At 40.6% G+C, this 20,571-nt stretch overlaps 4 protein-coding genes and 1 long non-coding RNA gene across 11 annotated transcripts in view; 1 reads left to right on the forward strand and 4 right to left on the reverse strand.

The window, feature by feature from the left end:
* LOC135264112 (uncharacterized) overlaps positions 1 to 20,571 on the forward strand; it is a 247,325-nt gene that overhangs the window by 18,838 nt on the left and 207,916 nt on the right. The window lies entirely within an intron of this gene.
* Positions 2,292 to 4,646, reverse strand: LOC135264103 (olfactory receptor 52B2-like). Its single transcript, XM_064352763.1, has 2 exons — positions 4,458 to 4,646; positions 2,292 to 3,879 (listed from the first exon to the last, which is right to left on the reverse strand). Exon 2 carries the CDS (start codon positions 3,829 to 3,831, stop codon positions 2,854 to 2,856), a length of 978 nt encoding a protein of 325 aa, XP_064208833.1. The 5' UTR covers positions 3,832 to 3,879; positions 4,458 to 4,646; the 3' UTR covers positions 2,292 to 2,853.
* On the reverse strand, positions 10,714 to 13,207 carry LOC135262468 (olfactory receptor 1D2-like). The gene is made up of 2 exons (XM_064349487.1): positions 13,059 to 13,207; positions 10,714 to 12,173 (listed from the first exon to the last, which is right to left on the reverse strand). The coding sequence occupies exon 2, from the start codon at positions 12,119 to 12,121 to the stop codon at positions 11,144 to 11,146; it is 978 nt and encodes a 325-aa protein (XP_064205557.1). The 5' UTR covers positions 12,122 to 12,173; positions 13,059 to 13,207; the 3' UTR covers positions 10,714 to 11,143.
* On the reverse strand, positions 14,501 to 16,899 carry LOC135264094 (olfactory receptor 1D2-like). The gene is made up of 3 exons (XM_064352751.1): positions 16,572 to 16,899; positions 16,394 to 16,539; positions 14,501 to 15,553 (listed from the first exon to the last, which is right to left on the reverse strand). Exon 3 carries the CDS (start codon positions 15,500 to 15,502, stop codon positions 14,525 to 14,527), a length of 978 nt encoding a protein of 325 aa, XP_064208821.1. The 5' UTR covers positions 15,503 to 15,553; positions 16,394 to 16,539; positions 16,572 to 16,899; the 3' UTR covers positions 14,501 to 14,524.
* On the reverse strand, positions 17,450 to 20,335 carry LOC135262469 (olfactory receptor 1D2-like). Its single transcript, XM_064349488.1, has 2 exons — positions 19,594 to 20,335; positions 17,450 to 18,901 (listed from the first exon to the last, which is right to left on the reverse strand). The coding sequence occupies exons 1-2, from the start codon at positions 19,627 to 19,629 to the stop codon at positions 17,876 to 17,878; spliced, it is 1,062 nt and encodes a 353-aa protein (XP_064205558.1). The 5' UTR covers positions 19,630 to 20,335; the 3' UTR covers positions 17,450 to 17,875.

The raw sequence follows: 20,571 nt of genomic DNA on the forward strand, positions 1-20,571 counted from the left end.
AACTCACAGAAAAAGTTGTACACAGTGAGCGAATCACAAAAAGACAGTGTCCAAAATGGGAAGACCATGGTCACAATAACGCTGACACAAAACGACCACATAATCGCTAAAATAATGATCATGCTTGTGGGTGTGTTGATGGTACTATGCCTCAGGGGGAAACTTATCGCAATTAAACGGTCATAAGCCAGTACACTGAGGGCAAATGACACTAGTGCTAAAGAAGTATCATAAAAAAACATCTGTATTAAACATGCGTTGTAGGGCATGAAGGTGTCTTTCGTCACAAACGAGTTGATCGTACTAGGAATAAATGATGTACTGCACATCAAGTCGACAAACCCTAAATTAGCCACCGCGATGTACTTTGGAGTGTGCAGGCGATGATCTGTCCATATAATGGAAATGAGAAAGCAGTTGCAAAATACCGTTACAATATAAATGAAGCCGAGAAAACTTAAATATAAATCAGCAAATTTAAAATCCCTAAATCCGATTACGTAAAATCCGGCTGGTCTAATGATGGAGTCGTTTGTGATCGAAGTGGCGAGAATTGCCATTGCACGTGCGCGGTGTTCAGTGCCTCCACGTGACAGCTTTTCCTCTGGGCCCTGAGAGAGAAACAGATGAATGGCAATCAATGAACACGTCTAACCGAGTGGCAATTCAGACTAATGTTCCAGACACGTTACCTCCAATTTACATTACATTTCATCATTTAGCAGACGCTCTCATCCCTTGTTTCACAGTTTACATTTTTTGTACAGTCCATTTATATAGCAGTTGCCTACGTTTCCTTTAGAGCATTTCGAGATGAGTACATTTTCAATGGTAGCCTACATTGTCAGTAGCCCAGCTGGAAAACGAATCCGCTTTTGAGTTATAGACACATTTCCCCAGCATTTATTTACGCCGAGAACCAAATTACTCATTTTCTGGACTCGCTGATTAGTTTAATTTGGACTGTAATATCGCCTACTTTCAGAGCATTGGAGGCTAACACACGTTGCAACTTTTCTGTGTCAGTCTATGAAATGTATAAACGCGTTCTATTAATTGAAACGAACGAACGAGATTTCTTTACTCCATGCAATATGGATTTTGGAACAGAGCGCATGTTGGTTTCTTCTTGGGTAAAATCGGAATTCACACATGAAAATAAACATGATTAATGTGCATATATACTTCGGCTCTAACGTCACGTCATGGCACACCACTTATTCCATATTACAATAATAGATCAAGTTTAGGAGAAGAAGTCAGATGTGGTCTTACTGGCAAACTGTCTGTGTGAAATATTTTATAATTGAACGAGAAATACAGAATGTATACCGTATTTACACCAATACATGTAGTTTTGATAACGAATGAACCACTTAACCACTTAAAAAAGAGATCCAAACCGTGCTGGTGATGACACGCATGCGTATTTCGGTACACCGTCTCTTCCGCTCTAGATATCGCTGTTGAATTGTTTCCAAACTGATGGCGCCGTCAGCAGCGCAGTTCCTTCAGTAGGCTGTATCCAGGCGTGATGCGATTAATTTCTTACCAAGAACACAAAGGAATCGAACACAATGCACATGCTGTCGTTCGTTTTTTGTATGTTTATTCCCCTCTCAAAAAAATAGAATTAAATTTGGTTCCCTGATAATGCGTGTACGTTTTCCAGATAACTGGTGAACAGCTAGCAAACCGGTGCGATTATATGCGCGTAGTAGAATTAGCGCAGCAGGAACACGCTACTCTCCGGTTCTCTCCAGCATAGGTCCGTGTCGACACCCGCAGGTCTAATGAGCTTCTCCGCTATTACTGACGAATATATCTCCTGGTGTGTGTAATGTGTGTACTTGGGAATTCTTCTGGGACATCAATTAGAATCTGCAGTTGTCTTCGGTAGCTTTCGTTATGATCATTGATGAGATCAGTTTACAGATTTAGGCATTTTACAGACCGTTTTCTCCAGACGCGTATCTCATTATTCCGTGCAATGTATTTATGCAGCAACTAAGGTTAGTTTGCTCATCATACGTACAACGGCAGTGCCCCGCCTGGGTTTAAGCGTGCTACTCTTGAATTACAAGCTCAGCTCCTTAATCATTATTATACGCGCAGGTTCAGTCACGCAGTCACGAAGGCCCTGTTGACAATTTGAACTTTTTTCTGTTTTCTGTTTTTAGCTATTTAAACAGAAAATATTGTTACAATATTCTATGTGGAGAATGCTAATTGCATTGTATGGGGTTCGAAATGTAAAGTAAAAAACATTATGGTTTTTCTTTGTTTTATTCACCTTCAGATTTAGCCTAAATATGGCATTCCCTCAAAGAGTTATGCTAAATATGAGTCTGTTTTTTCAGACTTAACAGCCATGCTAAATAAACCTTTTAGTTCATATTTTCAGATTTAACTGACAAATCTCATAATATACAGAAAATAATACATATTTTAAACGCAAAAAAAAAAAAAACGCAAAGTACATTTGGCTCCCTTCATGTGGGTTTATGCAGGGTGTTTGTCATTTTTTCAGTTAAACAATTTATTGAAAGTCAACCATACAATGTTAATATAAGGTGTAAAGTGTCAATGTAACTGTAACTACAAACTCTCACTGAAAATGGAGTGGTATTATATTACATTATTGCACAAGAACACCACAAGACAATAAAGACAATAAAACAAAATGGCACAAAACAGTAACTAAGTGCACAATGCAACGCTAAAACTTTCACCTGGAATTGTGTTGGTCGGGTAATGATTTCCTATTTCCAAGAAAATGCATTGAAACCCCAGGGCCTAAAATTAATTAATGTCATTTGTTTGAATAATGTATTTTCGCTGTAGGGTTTGGCGCTATGCCTGTCCTGTCCACGCTGCTACTTTGACTTTCTGGAGCATAGCCAGTATTCTGTTTCTGATTTCTTTGGTTGCCAGAGAATACACAATGGGGTTCAGACAGGACGGGATGCACGAGGCTAACGACAAGTTGAGCATTTTGGCATTTGGATGCATGAGAAATAAGAAAAGCTCAATGATGTACACTGTTAAGGTCGGCACGTAGAAAATGGCCACCACGGTGAGATGCTCTGTGCAGGTTGCCAGTGCTTTGTACCTGCTCTCCACAGTTTTCATTCTAAACACGACACTCAAAATCCAGCCGTATGACACGACGATAAAACTAAGTGGCCCAAACAAGATTACTATACTCAAAGAAGAGCCAGCGGCCCATTGCAGTGTGTAATCATTGCACGATAGTATGAACACGGCTGCATACTCACAGAAAAAGTTGTACACCGTGAGTGAATTACAAAAAGACAGTTTTGACAAGATCAAGACCAAGAACACCAGGGCGCTGACACAAAACGACCAAACAATCGCTAAAATACTGATCATGCCTGTGGGAGTGTTGATGCTACTATGCCGCAGGGGGAAACATATCGCAATTAACCTGTCGTAGGCAAGTACACCGAGGGAAAATGATTCTAGTGCCACAGAACAGTAGTAAAAAAACATCTGTGTCAAACATGCATTGTAGGACATGAAGGTATCTTTCGTGAAAACAGTCTTGATCGCACTAGGAATAAAGGATGTACTGTACATCAAGTCGACAACCCCTAAATTAGCCACCGCGATGTACTTCGGAGTGTGCAGGCGCTGATCTGTCCATATAATGGAAATGATAAAGGAGTTGCACAAAATTGTTACAATATAAATGAAGCCGAGAAAAGTTAAATATAAATCAGCAAATTTAAAATCCCTAAATCCGATAACGTAAAATCCCAATGGTCGAATGATGGAGTCGTTAGTGTTCGAAGTGGCGAGGATTCCCATTGCACGTGCACGCCGTTCAGGAACTCCGCGTGACTTTTCCTCTGGGCCCTGAGACAGAAACAGATAAATGGCAAAAATATAAAACCACGTGACAATTCAGGCTAATGTTCCGCAACAGTTGATTAGTTTAGTTTGGACTTTAATAGACCTTCAGAGCGAATTTACGCATGATATTAAAACTCTTAAAATATGCTACAAACCGCTCAAAAAGAACGTCATTAGACGCCCGTTATTATTCCTCTATCCATTCTAACGAAATATGGTAATTGGTCTTAGTTTTGGAGCTAACCATTTAATCTGCTTTTTTTGTTTAACTATTTAGGTTGTGCAAAACTAATTAGAATGATATATTTTTCATAAGCTAAAGTTTAGAAAAATGTCAAAAGTAGCCTTACGGACAAATAATAATATAACTTTTAGTGTAAATGTCTGAATGTGAGGACGTTTGCTTACATTCTGTATTAACAATATACTCTCTGAATATTGTATTTGATGTACAGGCTATGGCTTTTCCACATGCGTGTGGAAAGTATGCACGTCTAACCATTCACAGCATTAGTCAGCCCTGGCGTCTGAAAGAATTGCGACAAAACGCGTCGATTAAAGGCGTGGGGTAGTCTACTCACCAGATCTCCTTAGCATCGGTGACTGAGGAAACTCAAGTACCGTAAGTGCCGAACGTGTGCGCATGGAAACATGCACAATTATCCCTGGCACAATCGGCGTCTGAAAGAATGGAACGATTAGAGGAGCGCAGTAGAATTAGCGCAGGAGAGAAACGGTACTCACCAGTTCTCCTCAGCATCGGTGACTGTTGAAACCCCTTTAGTCTAATGTGCTTCTGCAGTCCTGCGGCAGAATATATATCTCCGTGTGTGTGGAATGCGCATGCTTGGGAATTCTCGTTGGACATCAATTAAAATCGAGTGTTGTACCCTTCTTCGACTCCTCTACAGATTTAGACCCCCCTTCACGTGAACGCGCACTTGCAATGAACGAACTCCGCTTTTCTTTCGCTTATTTTCTCCAATTAAAATTGGGACGAAAATAATGTAGGCTGTGGTACGAGCATAGTGGTATATACTGTATATATATGAACCGTTTAATTGATTGTGGAGGACCTTTAAGTAATTGGATAAAAAGGCACGATGTTAAACAACACATTTTTCATCGTAAAGAGAGGTAATCAGCAAGCAGATTGAAGTCATTCAATGACGATGCCTGAACTGCCCTCCCTTGCCTGTTGAATGCATAATCCCATTGGTACGTAAGAGGCAATGATGAGGTCACTTTTTTTACATTGCATTTAGCCATTAAGCAGACCCTCTTATCCTGATCGACTTACACACACTGGATGTTTTATATACAATGCATTTGTACAGCAATTCAGCTTAAGTAGCTAACCTCTCAGTTAGCAAGCGGAACAGTGAATCAATGTTGAATCATCATCAGCAGATACGTCGATTCAATGTTGAAATCTGATCCACAGTCCACGTGGACTGTTTCTTCAGGTTTTCTGAAATTAATATTTTTTGTCAAAAAATTGCTTGAACGTAATCTTCATATAATAAAGAGAATCAAAATTCAGCGTTGGTTTTTTTTTTTTTTTTTTGATGAGGTGTCTGTGTGAATTGACACAAGACAAACTCTTTTCCCCACGGTGTGCAGGCAGGACTGCCGCTGTGGGCTATGCGTGGCAAATTGTGGTCACTCACTCACTCACTCACTGACCTTTAGTCGGACGCATGCGCAGGTGGTGCCAGCTAAAATGTGTCTGCGGAAGTGAGTTGCGCCGTGGGTCTGGACGGTTCCGTGCTTGTTCTGTCTTCTACTTGTTCCAGTGTTTAGTTCTGTTCCTGGCAGACCGAGTGTGATTTACTATTCAAAGAAAGCGTTGTTTAAAATTTCTCCACCTATGTATGCCCGGCTTGTCTGATTGGCAGGGAAGGACCATGACCTCTGACCCTGGGAAACAATATTCCTAATACTGTCTAACACTGATTTTTTTTCTACTTTGGCATAGATTGGATTTAAAAAAGGAGAACAGGGGCAATCTGGTGTTATGAAAATAATACTAGGCTGTTTGTGTAAATATGGTCTATGGAATAATTGAAACCTCACTGGACACATGCTGAATCATACATACGGTGTATTAATATATTAACTTAGGTAGCCCTTCGTGCTCTTCATGGGCACTGCGGCAGTGCCCCACCTGGGAATAAATGTGCAACGTTTGAAGTTGCAAGCTTTTGTTCCTTAATCATTACGATGCACTGACATTCAGCCAAGCAAGCATCAAGACCTTGTTGACAAATTTTCATTCATCAGGGTCTAAATTTGACCTCTTTGACAGACCGTACCAAAGTAATGTTGCCAAAGCAATTAAAATACAATATGAAGATTTGCAAACGCTTTATAACTGCAGAAAAATATAGGCTATGAGAAAGCATACATTTTTATGTTGTTTTAACTTTCTTCAGGAGAAAATGTATTCAAAAATAGAAATTAAGATACAGCTGCCAAAACTACACTTAAACTTACAGATGGAATTACAGTGTCTCATATTTTCAAGAAAATACAATTCAACTACATAACATTGGACATCACATAGACATGCACAATCAGGGTGAAACAGGAAGGTCTAAATATACGTGGATTTTATTGACTTTGAAAATGTAAACATTTACGGCAACAGCGGCCCTACGCCTGCCCCGCCCACACTGCTACCTTGACTTTCTGGAGCATAGCCAATATTCTGTTCCTGATTTCTTTGGTTGCCAGGGAATACACAATGGGGTTCAGACAGGATGGGATGCACGTGGCTAATGACAAGTTCACCATTTTGACATTTGGATGAACGAGGTATAAGAAAAGCTCAATGATGTACACCGTTATGGTCGGCACGTAGAAAATCGCCACTACGGTGAGATGTTCTGTGCAGGTTGCAAGTGCTTTGTACCTGCTCTCCACAGTTTTCATTCTAAACACGACTCTCAAAATCCAGCCATATGACACGACGATAAAACTAAGGGGCCCAAACAAGATCACTATACTAAAAGTAGATCCAGTGGTCCATTGCAGTGTATAATCATTGCACGCGAGTATGAATACAGCTGCGTACTCACAGATAAAGTTGTGCACAGTGAGAGAATCACAAAAAGACAGTTTTGACAAGAGGAAGATCGAGAACACCAGGGCGCTTATACAAAACGACCAAACAATCGCTAAAATACTGATCATGCGTGTGGGTGTGTTGATTGAACTCTGCCTCAGTGGGTAACATATCGCAATTAATCTGTCGTAGGCAAGTACACCGAGAGAAAATGATTCAAGCGCTCCAGAACAGTAATAAAAGAAGATCTGTGTCAAACATGCATTGTAGGACATAAACGTATCTTTCGTGACAACAGTCTTGATTATATTCGGAATAAAGGATGTACTGTAAATCAAGTCGACAACCCCTAAATTAGCCACCGCGATGTACTTGGAGTGGAGGCGATAATCCGTCCATATAATAGAAATTATGAAGGAGTTGCACAAAACCGTTACAATATAAATGAAGCCGAGGAAAATTAAATATAAATCAGCAAACTTGAAATCCGTAAATCCAATAACGAAAAATCCCACTGGTCGAACGATGGATTCGTTTGTGATCGAAGTGTGGAGAATTCCCATTGCACGTGCACGGCGTTCAGGACCTCCGCGTGACTGCTTTTCCTCTTGGCGCCTGAGACAGAAACAGATAAATGACAATAAGTGAACATCAAAACCACGTCACAATTCAGGCTGATGTTCCGGTACGGTTTGTTAGTCTAGTTTGGTTTTTAATATACCTTCAGAGCGCCTGAGGCTAATTTCTGCAACGTTTCTGTGTTATTCTAATGAATGCTTAAATATTTCATTTAAATTATAATTTGACTATTTGTTTACTTATGTAAATTATTACTCCAGCGTGAGTGCTAAACTGTATAACTATTAGATTTTTTTACTCCAAGTAACACCGATATTTTTGGGCAAAGCGCATGTAGATTTCTCCTTGAGTAATGTCGGAATTTACGAATGATAATAAAGCGCTCAAAATATTCGCAAAAATGCGTTTGATTAAATATTAAGTCATGCCACTCCTATTATTATTCATGCATACATTCAAACGAATCGTGGCCATTGGTCTTGGCGCTGGAGGCGACAGTTTTATCGACTTATTAGCTATTTAGGTTTTCCAAAACTAATTTCCAGAAAGCCTCCACTTTCGGTGAACAGCACGTAATCCGATTGCGAACGAACCCATGGAAACCGAATCACTGACCACAAAAATCGCTTTCGTTAACGTATAACTTAAATCGCGCCTGGGCTATATTTAGGTTTATATTCAGCCAGTGTTGACGATCTTTAATGTCGTAGTTTTTGCTCTTACATTTTCTATTACCAAAATACTGTTTGAATATTAGAATTTTTGAATTTGGTTTACAAGTTGTGGCTATTCTACGTAAGTGCCGAACGTGTGCGCGTGGGGAGGTTTACAATCAGCCCTGGCGTCTGAAAGAGTAGAACGATTAGAGGAGCACAGTAGAATTAGCGCAGGAGAAAAACGGTACTCACCAGTTCTCCTCAGCATCAGTGACTGTCGAAACCCCTTTAGTCTTAATGTGCTTCTGTACTCGTGCTGCAGAATATATCTCCCCGTGTGTGTGGAATGCGCGTGCATGAAAATTCTCCTGAGACATCAATTAAAATCAGGCGTTTTACTGTGTTTTTCGCCTCCACCGCACATTTCGACCCCCCTTCAAGTGAACACGGGCGTCAAGGTACACGCTGTGCTATGAACGATCTCTGCTTTTCTGTTTGCTTAATTTCTACAATAAAAATTAAAACTGCTATAGGCCTGCTTTGGATTGAGGTAGGAGCACAGCTTTAAACCATGAATTGTAGTCAGTTCCATTGATTGTGGTGGATGATAAAATGACTGCAAATGAAGTCACGATTTTGACGTCGTTGTAAAGAGAGGCAATTAGTCAGCAAGGTCAGTTTGGTGATTGTCGAATCCGGCCTGGGGCTTTCTGTGTGGAGTTTGAATGTTACCCCCCGTGTCCGCTTGGGTTTCCTCTGTGCACTATGGTTTCCTCCCACAGTCCAAAGACATGCAAGTCAGGCTAATTGGAGACTAAATTGCCCATATGCGTGTGTGAGCGAATGGGTGATGTGCTCACGTTCAGTCACGCAGTCATAGGCCTCGTTGACAAATTGTCTTTTAACAGGGTCAAAATTTGAGCTCTTTGTCAGAACATACCAAAGTTATGTTGCCAAAGCATTTAAATACAATATGATTTTTTCCCTAGAAATTCTGACCAACATAGAACAACATTACATTAACATTAATTATCAGAAGCATGGTTTATGTGGGTCTTACCTCGCCAGGGGCGCTAGGCCTGGCAATGCGTTTCTGATGTAGGAAAGAGACACTAAGGAAGTAGGATCGTTGGCTCAGAAGGTGCTCACATCACTCAGGACTCCAAGCCCTGTGATTAGCTTGTTCAAGCAAGATTCCTACAGTAAAAATTAGTATTGGGAACCTCTACACCTGAATCATACAAAAACAATTCCTGTCTAGATACACTAACACCAAATTACCATCAGCTAGACACATGAGCAGCAGAACTGCACAGGCAAGGACTTTTTAGAGGTGCATCCTGAGGATGATTTTCTTACAGTCTCGCGTATTTGAGATGGTGAGTATTCTATGCTGTCTGACTGTAGGGTAGGTATTCCACCCAGCAGGGGGCCAGGACAGACAGACATGACCGGGAGCTGGAAATGCACGCGAAGAGGGGAGGTGCCAAGCGTCCAGAGGTGGCAGAACGGAGAGGTCTGGCTGGTGTGTAGGGTCTGATGATCCTCTGAATGTACCCTGGTGCTGACCCCTTAGCTGCCTGGTATGCAAGCACCAAGGACTTAAATTTGATGCAAGCCATAACAGGCAGCCAGTGGAGGTCAGTGAGCAGGGGGGTGACATGGGAATGTCTGGGGAGGTTGTAGACCAGACGCGCTGCAGCATTCTGGATGAGCTGCAGGGGTCTGATGGCGGATGCTGGCAGACCAGCCAGTAGCGAGTTGCAGTAGTCCAAGCGGGACAGGACCATCGCTTGAACCAGGACATAGAGCATAAAGCTAATTAAACAGAAGATGGTATTGCAATTATAATAATCACAGAAAAATCGCAAAATGTGGGTTTATGTGGGGTTGTTACGTCCCTCCGCCTCAGGTGGGGGCGCTGGCCGTTTGGACACATGCGTGTGTCTTGTTATAGTTAATTGAGAGCACCGGTGCCCTTTTAAGAAGCCTGGAGTTGGCTTCTCAAGAGATGGGGGCTTTTTCTCCTCACCTCAGGACCACGGCCGGGTCTTGATTTTGTCTTGTGTTTTGCAGCTATTTTAGTATTCCTTATGTGTAGTTGAATAAAGTTATTGGTTATTTTGGGAAGCCTTCGTTTTGGCTTCGTTATGTTTGCGGGGGCTTGAGAGCAACCGTAACAGGGGTATTAATGTAATTCTTCCTGATCTGAGATGGGACCACCATTAATGACAGCCAAAAGTTCAACACATTCAGACACCGACACACATGCAGACCCAGACAGACAGACTGGCACAGACACACGCACCCTACTTCTTTTTAAGCCTATTGCAATAACGCTTGTGGACTTCGTGTTTTATTTTGTTCATTAAAAGATTTCATTCGTCTGTATTTTGGATTGGATAGAGTATTATTCTATAATCCATGTGCATACATGTATGGGTAGGCTATGTCTCAGTAATATTTCCTGTCATGGCTATATGGGGGGTATTCTCAGGAAAAAAAGAAATTCTCATTATTTAACATTTGCCTTGTGGAGCTGGAAAATAATCCTTTATTTCAGAAAAAACCCATTTAAACATCGAAAGTTTTTTATGAAATGGTTTTAAAAATATAATTACCTTTATTTAGCCTAGTAGGTCAGTTGAGAACAAGCTCTCACTGACAATGGCGACGTGGTATGTTACAGTATTGCACAAGCACACCACAAGACAATAAATGTGAAAATGATACAAAATATTTACCAAGACACAGTACACAATGCAACGCTTAAGCTTCCAACGGGAATTAATGTGTTACCGGTGTGGGTCGGGTAATGATTTCCGATTTCCAATAAAATGCAAGTCATATGCAATAGCCTAGGTTGGACGTCACGTAGACATGCGCCGTTGGGGTGAAACCCCGAGGCCTAAAATTAATGATTGTCACTCATTTGAAAAATGTATATTTACTGTATGGTTCAGCCCTACCCCCTCTCTCCCCAGGCTGCTACTTTGGCGTTCTGGAACATGGCCAATATTCTGTTCCTGATTTCTTTCGTAGCCAGGGAATACACAATGGGGTTAAGACATGACGGGATGCACGAGGCTAACGACAAGTTCACCATTTTGACATTTGGATGAACGAGGTATAAGAAAAGCTCAATGATGTACACTGTTATGGTCGGCACGTAGAAAATCGCCACTACGGTGAGATGTTCCGTGCAGGTTGCAAGTGCTTTGTACCTGCTCTCCACAGTTTTCATTCTAAACACGACTCTTAAAATCCAGCCGTATGACACGACGATAAAACTAAGGGGCCCAAACAAGATCACTATACTAAAAGTAGATACAGTGGTCCATTGCAGTGTATAATCATTGCACGCTAGTATGAACACAGCTGCGTACTCACAGATAAAGTTGTGCACAGTAAGAGAATCACAAAAAGACAGTTTTGACAAAAGGAAGATCGAGAACACCAGGGCGCTTATACAAAGCGACCAAACAATCGCTAAAATACTGATCATGCGTGTGGGCGTGTTGATTGAACTCTGCCTCAGTGGGAAACATATCGCAATTAATCTGTCATAGGCAAGTACACCGAGAGAAAATGACTCAAGCGCTGCAGAACAGTAATAAAAAAAGATCTGTGTCAAACATGCATTGTAGGACATAAACGTATCTTTCGTGACAACAGTCTTGATTATATTCGGAATAAAGGATGTACTGTAAATCAAGTCGACAACCCCTAAATTAGCCACCGCGATGTACTTTGGAGTGTGTAGGCGATAATCCGTCCATATAATAGAAATTATGAAGGAGTTGCACAAAACCGTTACAATATAAATGAAGCCGAGGAAAATTAAATATAAATCAGCAAACTTGAAATCCGTAAATCCAATAACGAAAAATCCCACTGGTCGAACGATGGATTCGTTTGTGATCGAAGTGTGGAGAATTCCCATTGCACGTGCACGGCGTTCAGGACCTCCACGTGACTGCTTTTCCTCTTGGCGCCTGAGACAGAAACAGATAAATGGCAATAAGTGAAAATCGAAACCACGTCACAATTCAGGCTGATGTTCCGCTACGGTTTGTTAGTTTAGTTTGGACTTTAATATACCTTCAGAGCCCCTGAGGCTAATTTCGGTGTTTCTGCAACGTTTCTGTGTTATTCTAGTGAATGCTTAAATATTTCATTTAAATTATAATTTGACTGTTTGTTTACTTATGCAAATCATTACTCCGATGTGAGTGCTAAACTGTATAACTAGACTATTAGATTTTTTTACTCCAAGTAACACCGAGATTTTTGTGCAAAGCGCATGTAGATTTCTCCTTGAGTAATGTCGGAATTTACGAATGATAATAAAGCGCTCAAAATATTCGCAAAAATGCGTTTGATTAAATATTAAGTCATGCCACTCCTATTATTATTCATGCATCCATTCAAACGAAACGTGGCCATTGGTCTTGGCGCTGGAGGCGACAGTTTTATCGACTTATTAGCTATTTAGGTTTTGCAAAACTGATTTCCAGAAAGCCTCCACTTTCGGTGAACAGCACGTAATCCGATTGCGAACGAAACCATGGAAATCGAATCACTGACCACAAAAATCGCTTTCGTAAACGTATAACTTAAATCGCGCCTAGGCTATATTTAGGCTTATATTCAGCCAGTGTTGACGATCTTTAATGTTGTAGTTTTTGCTCTTACTTTTTCTATTACCAAAATACTGTTTGAATATTAGAATTTTTGAATTTGGTGTACAAGTTGTGGCTATTCTACGTAAGTGCCGAACGTGTGCGCGTGGGGAGGTTTACAATCAGCCCCGGCGTCTGAAAGAATAGAACGATTAGAGGAGCACAGTAGAATTAGCGCAGGAGAAAAACGGTACTCACCAGTTCTCCTCAGCATCGGTGACTGTTGAAACCTCTTTAGTCTAATGTTCTTCTGTAGTCGTGCTGCAGAATATATCTCACCGTGTGTGTGGAATGCGCATGCTTGGGAATTCTCCCCCGGACCTCAATTAAAAACAGGGGTTGTACTGTGTTTGTACTGTTTTGCACATGGTGAGTTCAGTGATTGTCAGACATTTTATTTTTAATATGGGAGTGGAGTCTAAATGGCTTATGCAAAATTTCACATTCCAAAATTTGACTCCGCCCACATACCCTCTCCTGTCATTACTGGTCACAAAAGGTTGTAATTGCTAACAGCATATGAAGTAATGATTATGCAAGTTGAATTCGGTGATTGCATATTTATTATGGCAAGGGAGCCCGATTTGGAAAGTTTATTTTTAAAGGGATGGTGTTCTTTAACCAATGTTACTTTAAATGTGCCTGTTTATTTTAATTTTTTTTTAACCACTGGCTAGTTTTTAATCCTTTTTCATTTTGCATTTGCTTGAGTATTACTTTGTGACCCATGTCCACACATGCAAGCACATGCTCTGTCTCAGTGATATAGAACTGCACACATGACCCCATACACACACGCACACACACACACACACAAGCACACACACACACGCCCACACATGCATTCACGCACACACAGACACACACCCCAAGCTCCCTCTTGTGAGTACCATATCCAAGATGTAATTTTGGGGGTGTCGTACCAAGTGAAATAAATGCCCAGTGTCAATTCAACTGAATCCAATAGGGACCATATGTACTCTGTAAGAGTTGATTTAACACTGAACATTATACTGTATTGGCGCAAGAATATGTTTTGAGTCGGGTTAGGCTGACAAAGTAAATTTTTTAAAATGTACTTCAATTTTTGTTCATGGTTTCAGTTTGGCCTGAATTAAAAAAAAAATGTTTTTATTTATTTGTTGTGCAATGGAAGATATTTCAGTTTTTTTTAACAGTTGTTTTACAGCTGATAAATTTGGGCAATTTAGGAATATGTTTCCAAAGACTATACATAAGAAAAGATTAAGCAGGCCACCGGAAACTGCTTTAAATATTTAAGCCGACATTCGCAGCTCAGAAAAACTATGGGCCAAAACAGAGATTTAAACTCAACCCCGCTGAAAATAGGGCTCTTCTCAGAAAAATAGAGTTACCGTTGAACTCAGAAGGTCAGTTCTGATGAAGGTCTTACTGATTAAGCAACTACACTACAAAACAATAACGGACAAAATTACTCAAAATATGAATTATGATACAGTTGCCAAAACGTTTAAACTTCCAAATAGAATTAAAGTGTCACCACTCACCAGTGTGCATGGTGGTGGTGTAGGTGTGATATCCTATTTCCAAAATAAATACAATTTAACTACATAGCATTGGATATCACGTAGACATGCGCAATCGAGGCGAAACACAAAGGCCTTAAAATAAGTGAATTTTATTCATTGCAAAATGTCCCACGCTGCTACCTTGACTTTCTGGAGCGTAGCCAGTATTCTGTTCCTGATTTCTTTGGTTGCCAGGGAATACACAATGGGGTTCAGACAGGCCGGGATGCACGAGGCTAACGACAAGTTCACCATTTTGACATTTGGATTGACAGTGAATAAGAAAAGTTCTGTGATGTACAGCGCCATGGTCGGAAAATAGAAAATGGCCACTAGAATGAAATGTTCCGTGCAGGTTGCGAGTGCTTTGTACCTGCTCGCCACATTTTTCATTCTAAACACGGCTGTCAAAATACAGGCGTATGACACGACGATTAAACTGAGTGGCCCAAAGAAATCCAGTACAGTGAGTACAGAGGCAGCGGTCCAATGCATTGTGTTGTCATTGCACGCTAGATTGAGTACGGCCACGTGGTCACACATAAAGCTGTACACAGTGAGGGAATCGCAAAAAGACAGTTTTGTCAGGTTGAAAGACATGAACGCAGTGACGCTCACACAAAACGACCAAACAGTTGCTAAAATACTGATCATTCTGGTGGGTGTGTTGATAGAACTGTGCCTCAGGGGGAAACATATCACAATTAATCTGTCATAGGCAAGTACACCCAGGGAAAATGACTCTAGTGCTATAGAGCAGTAATAAAAAAATACCTGTGTCAAACATGCATTGTAGGACATGAAGGTATCTTTCATGAGAACAGTATTGATCGCACTAGGAATGAAGGATGTACTGCACACCAAGTCGACAACCCCTAAATTAGCCACCGCAAGGTACTTCGGAGTGCGCAGGCGATGATCCGTCCATATAATGGAAATGATAAAGGAATTGCACAAAACCGTTACAATATAAATGAAGCCGAGGAAAATTAAATATAAATCAACAAATTCTAAATTCGTAAATCCGATAACGTAAAATCCCACTGGTCTAACGATTGAGTTGTTTGTGATCGAAGTGGTGAGAATTCCCATTGCGCGTGCGCGATGTTCGGTGCCTCCGCGTGACTGCTTTTTCTCTGGGCCCTGCGGAGAAACAGATGAATGGCAATCAATGAACACATGCAAACAGGTGACAATTCCGGCTAATGTCCCGTACCTGTTGATTAGTTTAATTTGGATTATAGTATACCTTCAGAGCTTGAGAGGTGAATATACATTGCAACTTTTCAGTGTTATTCTATGGAATGTTTAAGCGCATGTTTATCTTAAAATTAAAATTAGGCTGTTTGTTTACTCATAAATCATAACTCCATTATGAGTGCTAAAATGTTTAGCTAAATTTATGCATTCAGTAAAACCTCTGTGTTGGAGAAATTTGGCTTTTAATGGACACGATTTAACCAATGACACTTACTTCAAGCAACACGGACATTTTTGGACAAGGCGCATGCAGATTTGGTAATATCGGAATTTGATACTAAACATGATACGGAACGTGATAATAAAGCTCCCAAAATATGCTAAAATCCATTCGGTTAAATATGAAGTCATGACTCGTATTATTATTCATGCGTCCATTCGAACGAAACGTGGTTATTGGATTTGGTGCTGGAGCCGAGTGTTTTATCGACTTATTAGCCTCCACTTTCGGTGAACAGCATGCAATCCGATCGCGACCGAATCCTAAAAATAAATTTCGTAAACATATAAACCACGGGTAGGCTATATTTCGGCATATATTCAGCCGGTGTTCACGACCTTGAATGTTGCTTTGCTCGCTTCCATTTTCTATAACCAATATACTGTTTGAATTTTAGAATTTTTGTATTTGGTATACACGTTGTGGCTATTCTACATAAGTGCCGAAAATGTGCGCGTGGAAACATTAACAATCAGCCTTGGCGTCTGAAAAACGGTACTCACCAGTTCTCCTCAGCATCAGTGACTGTCGAAACCCCTTTAGTCTTAATGTGCTTCTGTACTCGTGCTGCAGAATATATCTCCCCGTGTGTGTGGAATGCGCGTGCATGAAAATTCTCCTGAGACATCAATTAAAATCAGGGGTTTTACTGTGTTTTTCGCCTCCACCGCAGATTTCGACCCCCCTTCAAGTGAACGCGGGCGTCAAGGTACACGCTGTGCTATGAACGATCTCTGCTTTTCTGTTTGCTTAATTTCTACAATAAAAATTAAAACGGCTATAGGCCTGCTTTGGATTGAGGTAGGAGCACAGCTTTAAACCATGAATTGTAGTCAGTTCCATTGATTGTGGTGGATGATAAAATGACTGCAAATGAAGTCACGATTTTGACGTCGTTGTAAAGAGAGGCAATTAGTCAGCAAGGTCAGTTTGGTGATTGTCGAATCCGGCCTGGGGCTTTCTGTGTGGAGTTTGCATGTTACCCCCCGTGTCCGCTTGGGTTTCCTCTGTGCACTATGGTTTCCTCCCACAGTCCAAAGACATGCAGGTCAGGCTAATTGGAGACTAAATTGCCCATATGCGTGTGTGAGCGAATGAGTGATGTGCTCACGTTCAGTCACGCAGTCATAGGCCTCGTTGACAAATTGTCTTTTAACAGGGTCAAAATTTGAGCTCTTTGTCAGAACATACCAAAGTTATGTTGCCAAAGCATTTAAATACAATATGATTTTTTCCCTAGAAATTCTGACCAACATAGAACAACATAGAACATAAAGCTAATTAAACAGAAGATGGTATTGCAATTATAATAATCACAGAAATTGCGTATTGCAATAACGCTTGTGGACTTCGTGTTTTATTTTGTTCATTAAAAGATTTCATTCGTCTGTATTTTGGATTGGATAGAGTATTATTCTATAATCCATGTGCATACATGTATGGGTAAGCTATGTCTCAGTAATATTTCCTGTCATGGCTATATGGGGGGTATTCTCAGAAAATTTTTTTTTTTTTTAAATCACAAGGAATTCTCATTATCTAACATTTGCCTTGTGGAGCTGGAAATTAATCCTTTATTTCAGAAAAAAATCATTTAAACATCGAAAGTTTTTTAATAAATGATTTTAAAAATATAATTACCTTTATTTAGCCTAGTAGGTCAGTTGAGAACAAGCTCTCACTGACAATGGCGACGTGGTATGTTACAGTATTGCACAAGCACACCACAAGACAATAAATGTGAAAATGATACAAAATATTTACCAAGACACAGTACACAATGCAACGCTTAAGCTTCCAACGGGAATTAATGTGTTACCGGTGTGGGTCGGGTAATGATTTCCTATTTCCAATAAAATGCAAGTCATATGCAATAGCCTAGGTTGGACGTCACATAGACATGCGCATTTGTGGTGAAACCCCGAGGCCTAAAATTAATGATTGTCATTCATTTGAAAAATGTATATTTACTGTATGGTTCAGCCCTACCCCCGCTCTGCCCAGGCTGCTACTTTGGCTTTCTGGAACATGGCCAATATTCTGTTCCTAATTTCTTTCGTAGCCAGGGAATACACAATGGGATTCATACAGGACGGGATACACGAGGCTAACGACAGGTTCACCATTTTGACATTCGGATGGACAAGGAATAAGAAAAGCTCAATGATGTACACCGTTATGGTCGGCACGTAGAAAATCGCCAATACAGTGAGATGTTCTGTGCACGTTGCAAGTGCTTTATACCTGCTTTCCACAGTTTTCATTCTAAACACGACTCTCAAAATCCAGCCGTATGACACGACGATGAAACTAAGGGGCCCAAACAAGATCACTATACTCAAAGTAGATCCAGTGGTCCATTGCAGTGTGTAATCATTGCACGATAGTTTGAATACGGCATACTCACAGAAAAAGTTGTACACAGTGAGTGAATCACAGAAAAACAGTTTTGTCATGACTGCGGTCGCGAACACATTGATGCTTATACAAAACGACCAAACAATCGCTAAAATGCTAATCATGCTCGTGAGAGTGTTGATGGAACTGTGCCTCAGTGGGAAACATATCGCAATTAACCTGTCATAGGCAAGTACACCGAGGGAAAATGACTCTAGTGCTATAGAACAGTAATAAAAAAATATCTGTGTCAAACATGCATTGTAGGACATGAAGGTATCTTTCGTGAGTACAGCCTTGATCATACTCGGAATAAAGGTTGTACTGCACATCAAGTCGACAACCCCTAAATTAGCCACAGCGATGTACTTTGGAGTGTGCAGGCGATGATCTGTCCATATAATGATAATGATAAAGGAATTGCACAAAACTGTTACAATATAAATGAAGGCAAGGAAAATTAAATATAAATCGGCAAACTTTAAATCTCTAAACCCGACAATATAAAATCCCGCTGGTCTCATGACTGAGTCGTTTGTGATCGAAGTGGCGAGAATTCCCATTGCACGTATACGCCGTTCAGGACCTCCGCGTGACTGCTTTTCCTCTGGGCCCTGAGACAGAAACGGATAAATGCCAATCAGTAAAAATATAAAACCACGTGATAATTCAGGCTAATGTTCCGCAGCAGTTGATTACTTTGGTATACCTTCAGGACGTCTGAAGCTAATAGACGTTGCATCTTTTCTGTGTTATTCTATTGGATGTTTAAATGCATATTTAATTAAAATTAGAATTGGACTATTTGTTTACTTGTGTAAATCATTACACCAATGTGAGCGCTAAACTGTGTAACTGAGTTTTTTTTACTCTAAGCGTCACTGATATTTTTGAGCTGGGCGCATGTAGATTTCCTTTTGCGTAATATCGGGATTTACGCATGATACTAAAACTCTGAAAATATGCTAAAAACCGTTCGGCTCAAAAAGAACGTTGTGACACGCCCACTATTCCTCTGTCCTACGAAACGTAGTAATTGTGTTGGCGTTAGAGCTGACCTTTTGATCTGGTTTTTTTTTTTTTTTTTTTTTTTACTATTTATGTTGTTCAAAACTAATTATAATGACATTTTTAAGAACCTGAAGTTCAGAAAAATGTCAGAAGTAGACCTACGGACAAATAACAGTAGAACGTTTAGTTTAGAATATATCATACAGTCTAACGGCAAATACAACAATAGTACAGTATGTAAACAAGCACGTGCTGTTCTGAATAAGAACGAACCCCTTAAAAAAAGACAACCTACCAGTTTTGGTGATGGCTTATGTGGTAGTGATGTCATGCATGGGTATTTGGATACGCTGTCTCTTCCCCAACTGATATCGCTCTTGGATTGTTTCCAAAATGACTGCGTCTTTTCAGGCCCACACAATTTTCTTAACAGGCTAAATCCAGACCTAATGCAGTTATTATGTGACGAAGAACAGAATGGAAAAGTCCGAGCACATTGCGCACTTTTGTAACTCGGACTTTTTCCCCCCACTACTCCCAAAACAGAACAAAATCAGTTTTCTCTGTCAGCTTCCACTTTAGATGAGGAGCGAGCAAACCTTGCGACTGAAACCGTGAAAACCGGACCCCGGATCACTCAATGTTGCGATGACTTTTGTAAACATTAAACTTAAATCACGCATGTATTTCGGCTTATTACGTGTGGAAAGTATGCACGTCTGAACGTTGACAATCAGCTCTGGCGTCTGAAAGAATTGCGACAAAACACATCGATTAAAGGCGTGGAATAGTAGGCTATTGGTGCAGCAGGAAAATGCTACTCCCCAGTTCTCCTCCGCATCAGTGACCGAGGAAACGTTTTAGTCTAATGTGCTTCATCCCTCGTGCTGCAGAATATATCTCCCCGTCTGTGTGGAATGCGCGTGCTTGAGAATTATCCAGGGACATCAATTAAAATCAGGAGCGAAAGGGTAGTCTTAAAGGTTTTAAACGCCAGATAGTGGCTGGAGTGGAGATTCAATTGCCGAGACGCTGTCTGGTGTAATATGGGCTGTATAAGCTTTTTCCCCGATCTCCCCTACACTAATTCTAATAGCCTACTGCCAAGAGATTGCCATAGATTTGAAACTGGCTGACACAGCTGCAAATGATAGTCCTGATTATTTACTCTTTCACGTGGTTGCTTTGACAATTTGTTCTAGTTAGCCGCATCCCGGAGGTTGACCCATAGTGTTCAGCCATTTGTAGAAAGTGGTTTATCGCCTGAATATTG

This window comes from Anguilla rostrata, chromosome 9 (genome assembly GCF_018555375.3).
Source record: "Anguilla rostrata isolate EN2019 chromosome 9, ASM1855537v3, whole genome shotgun sequence".
NCBI lineage: Eukaryota > Metazoa > Chordata > Actinopteri > Anguilliformes > Anguillidae > Anguilla > Anguilla rostrata.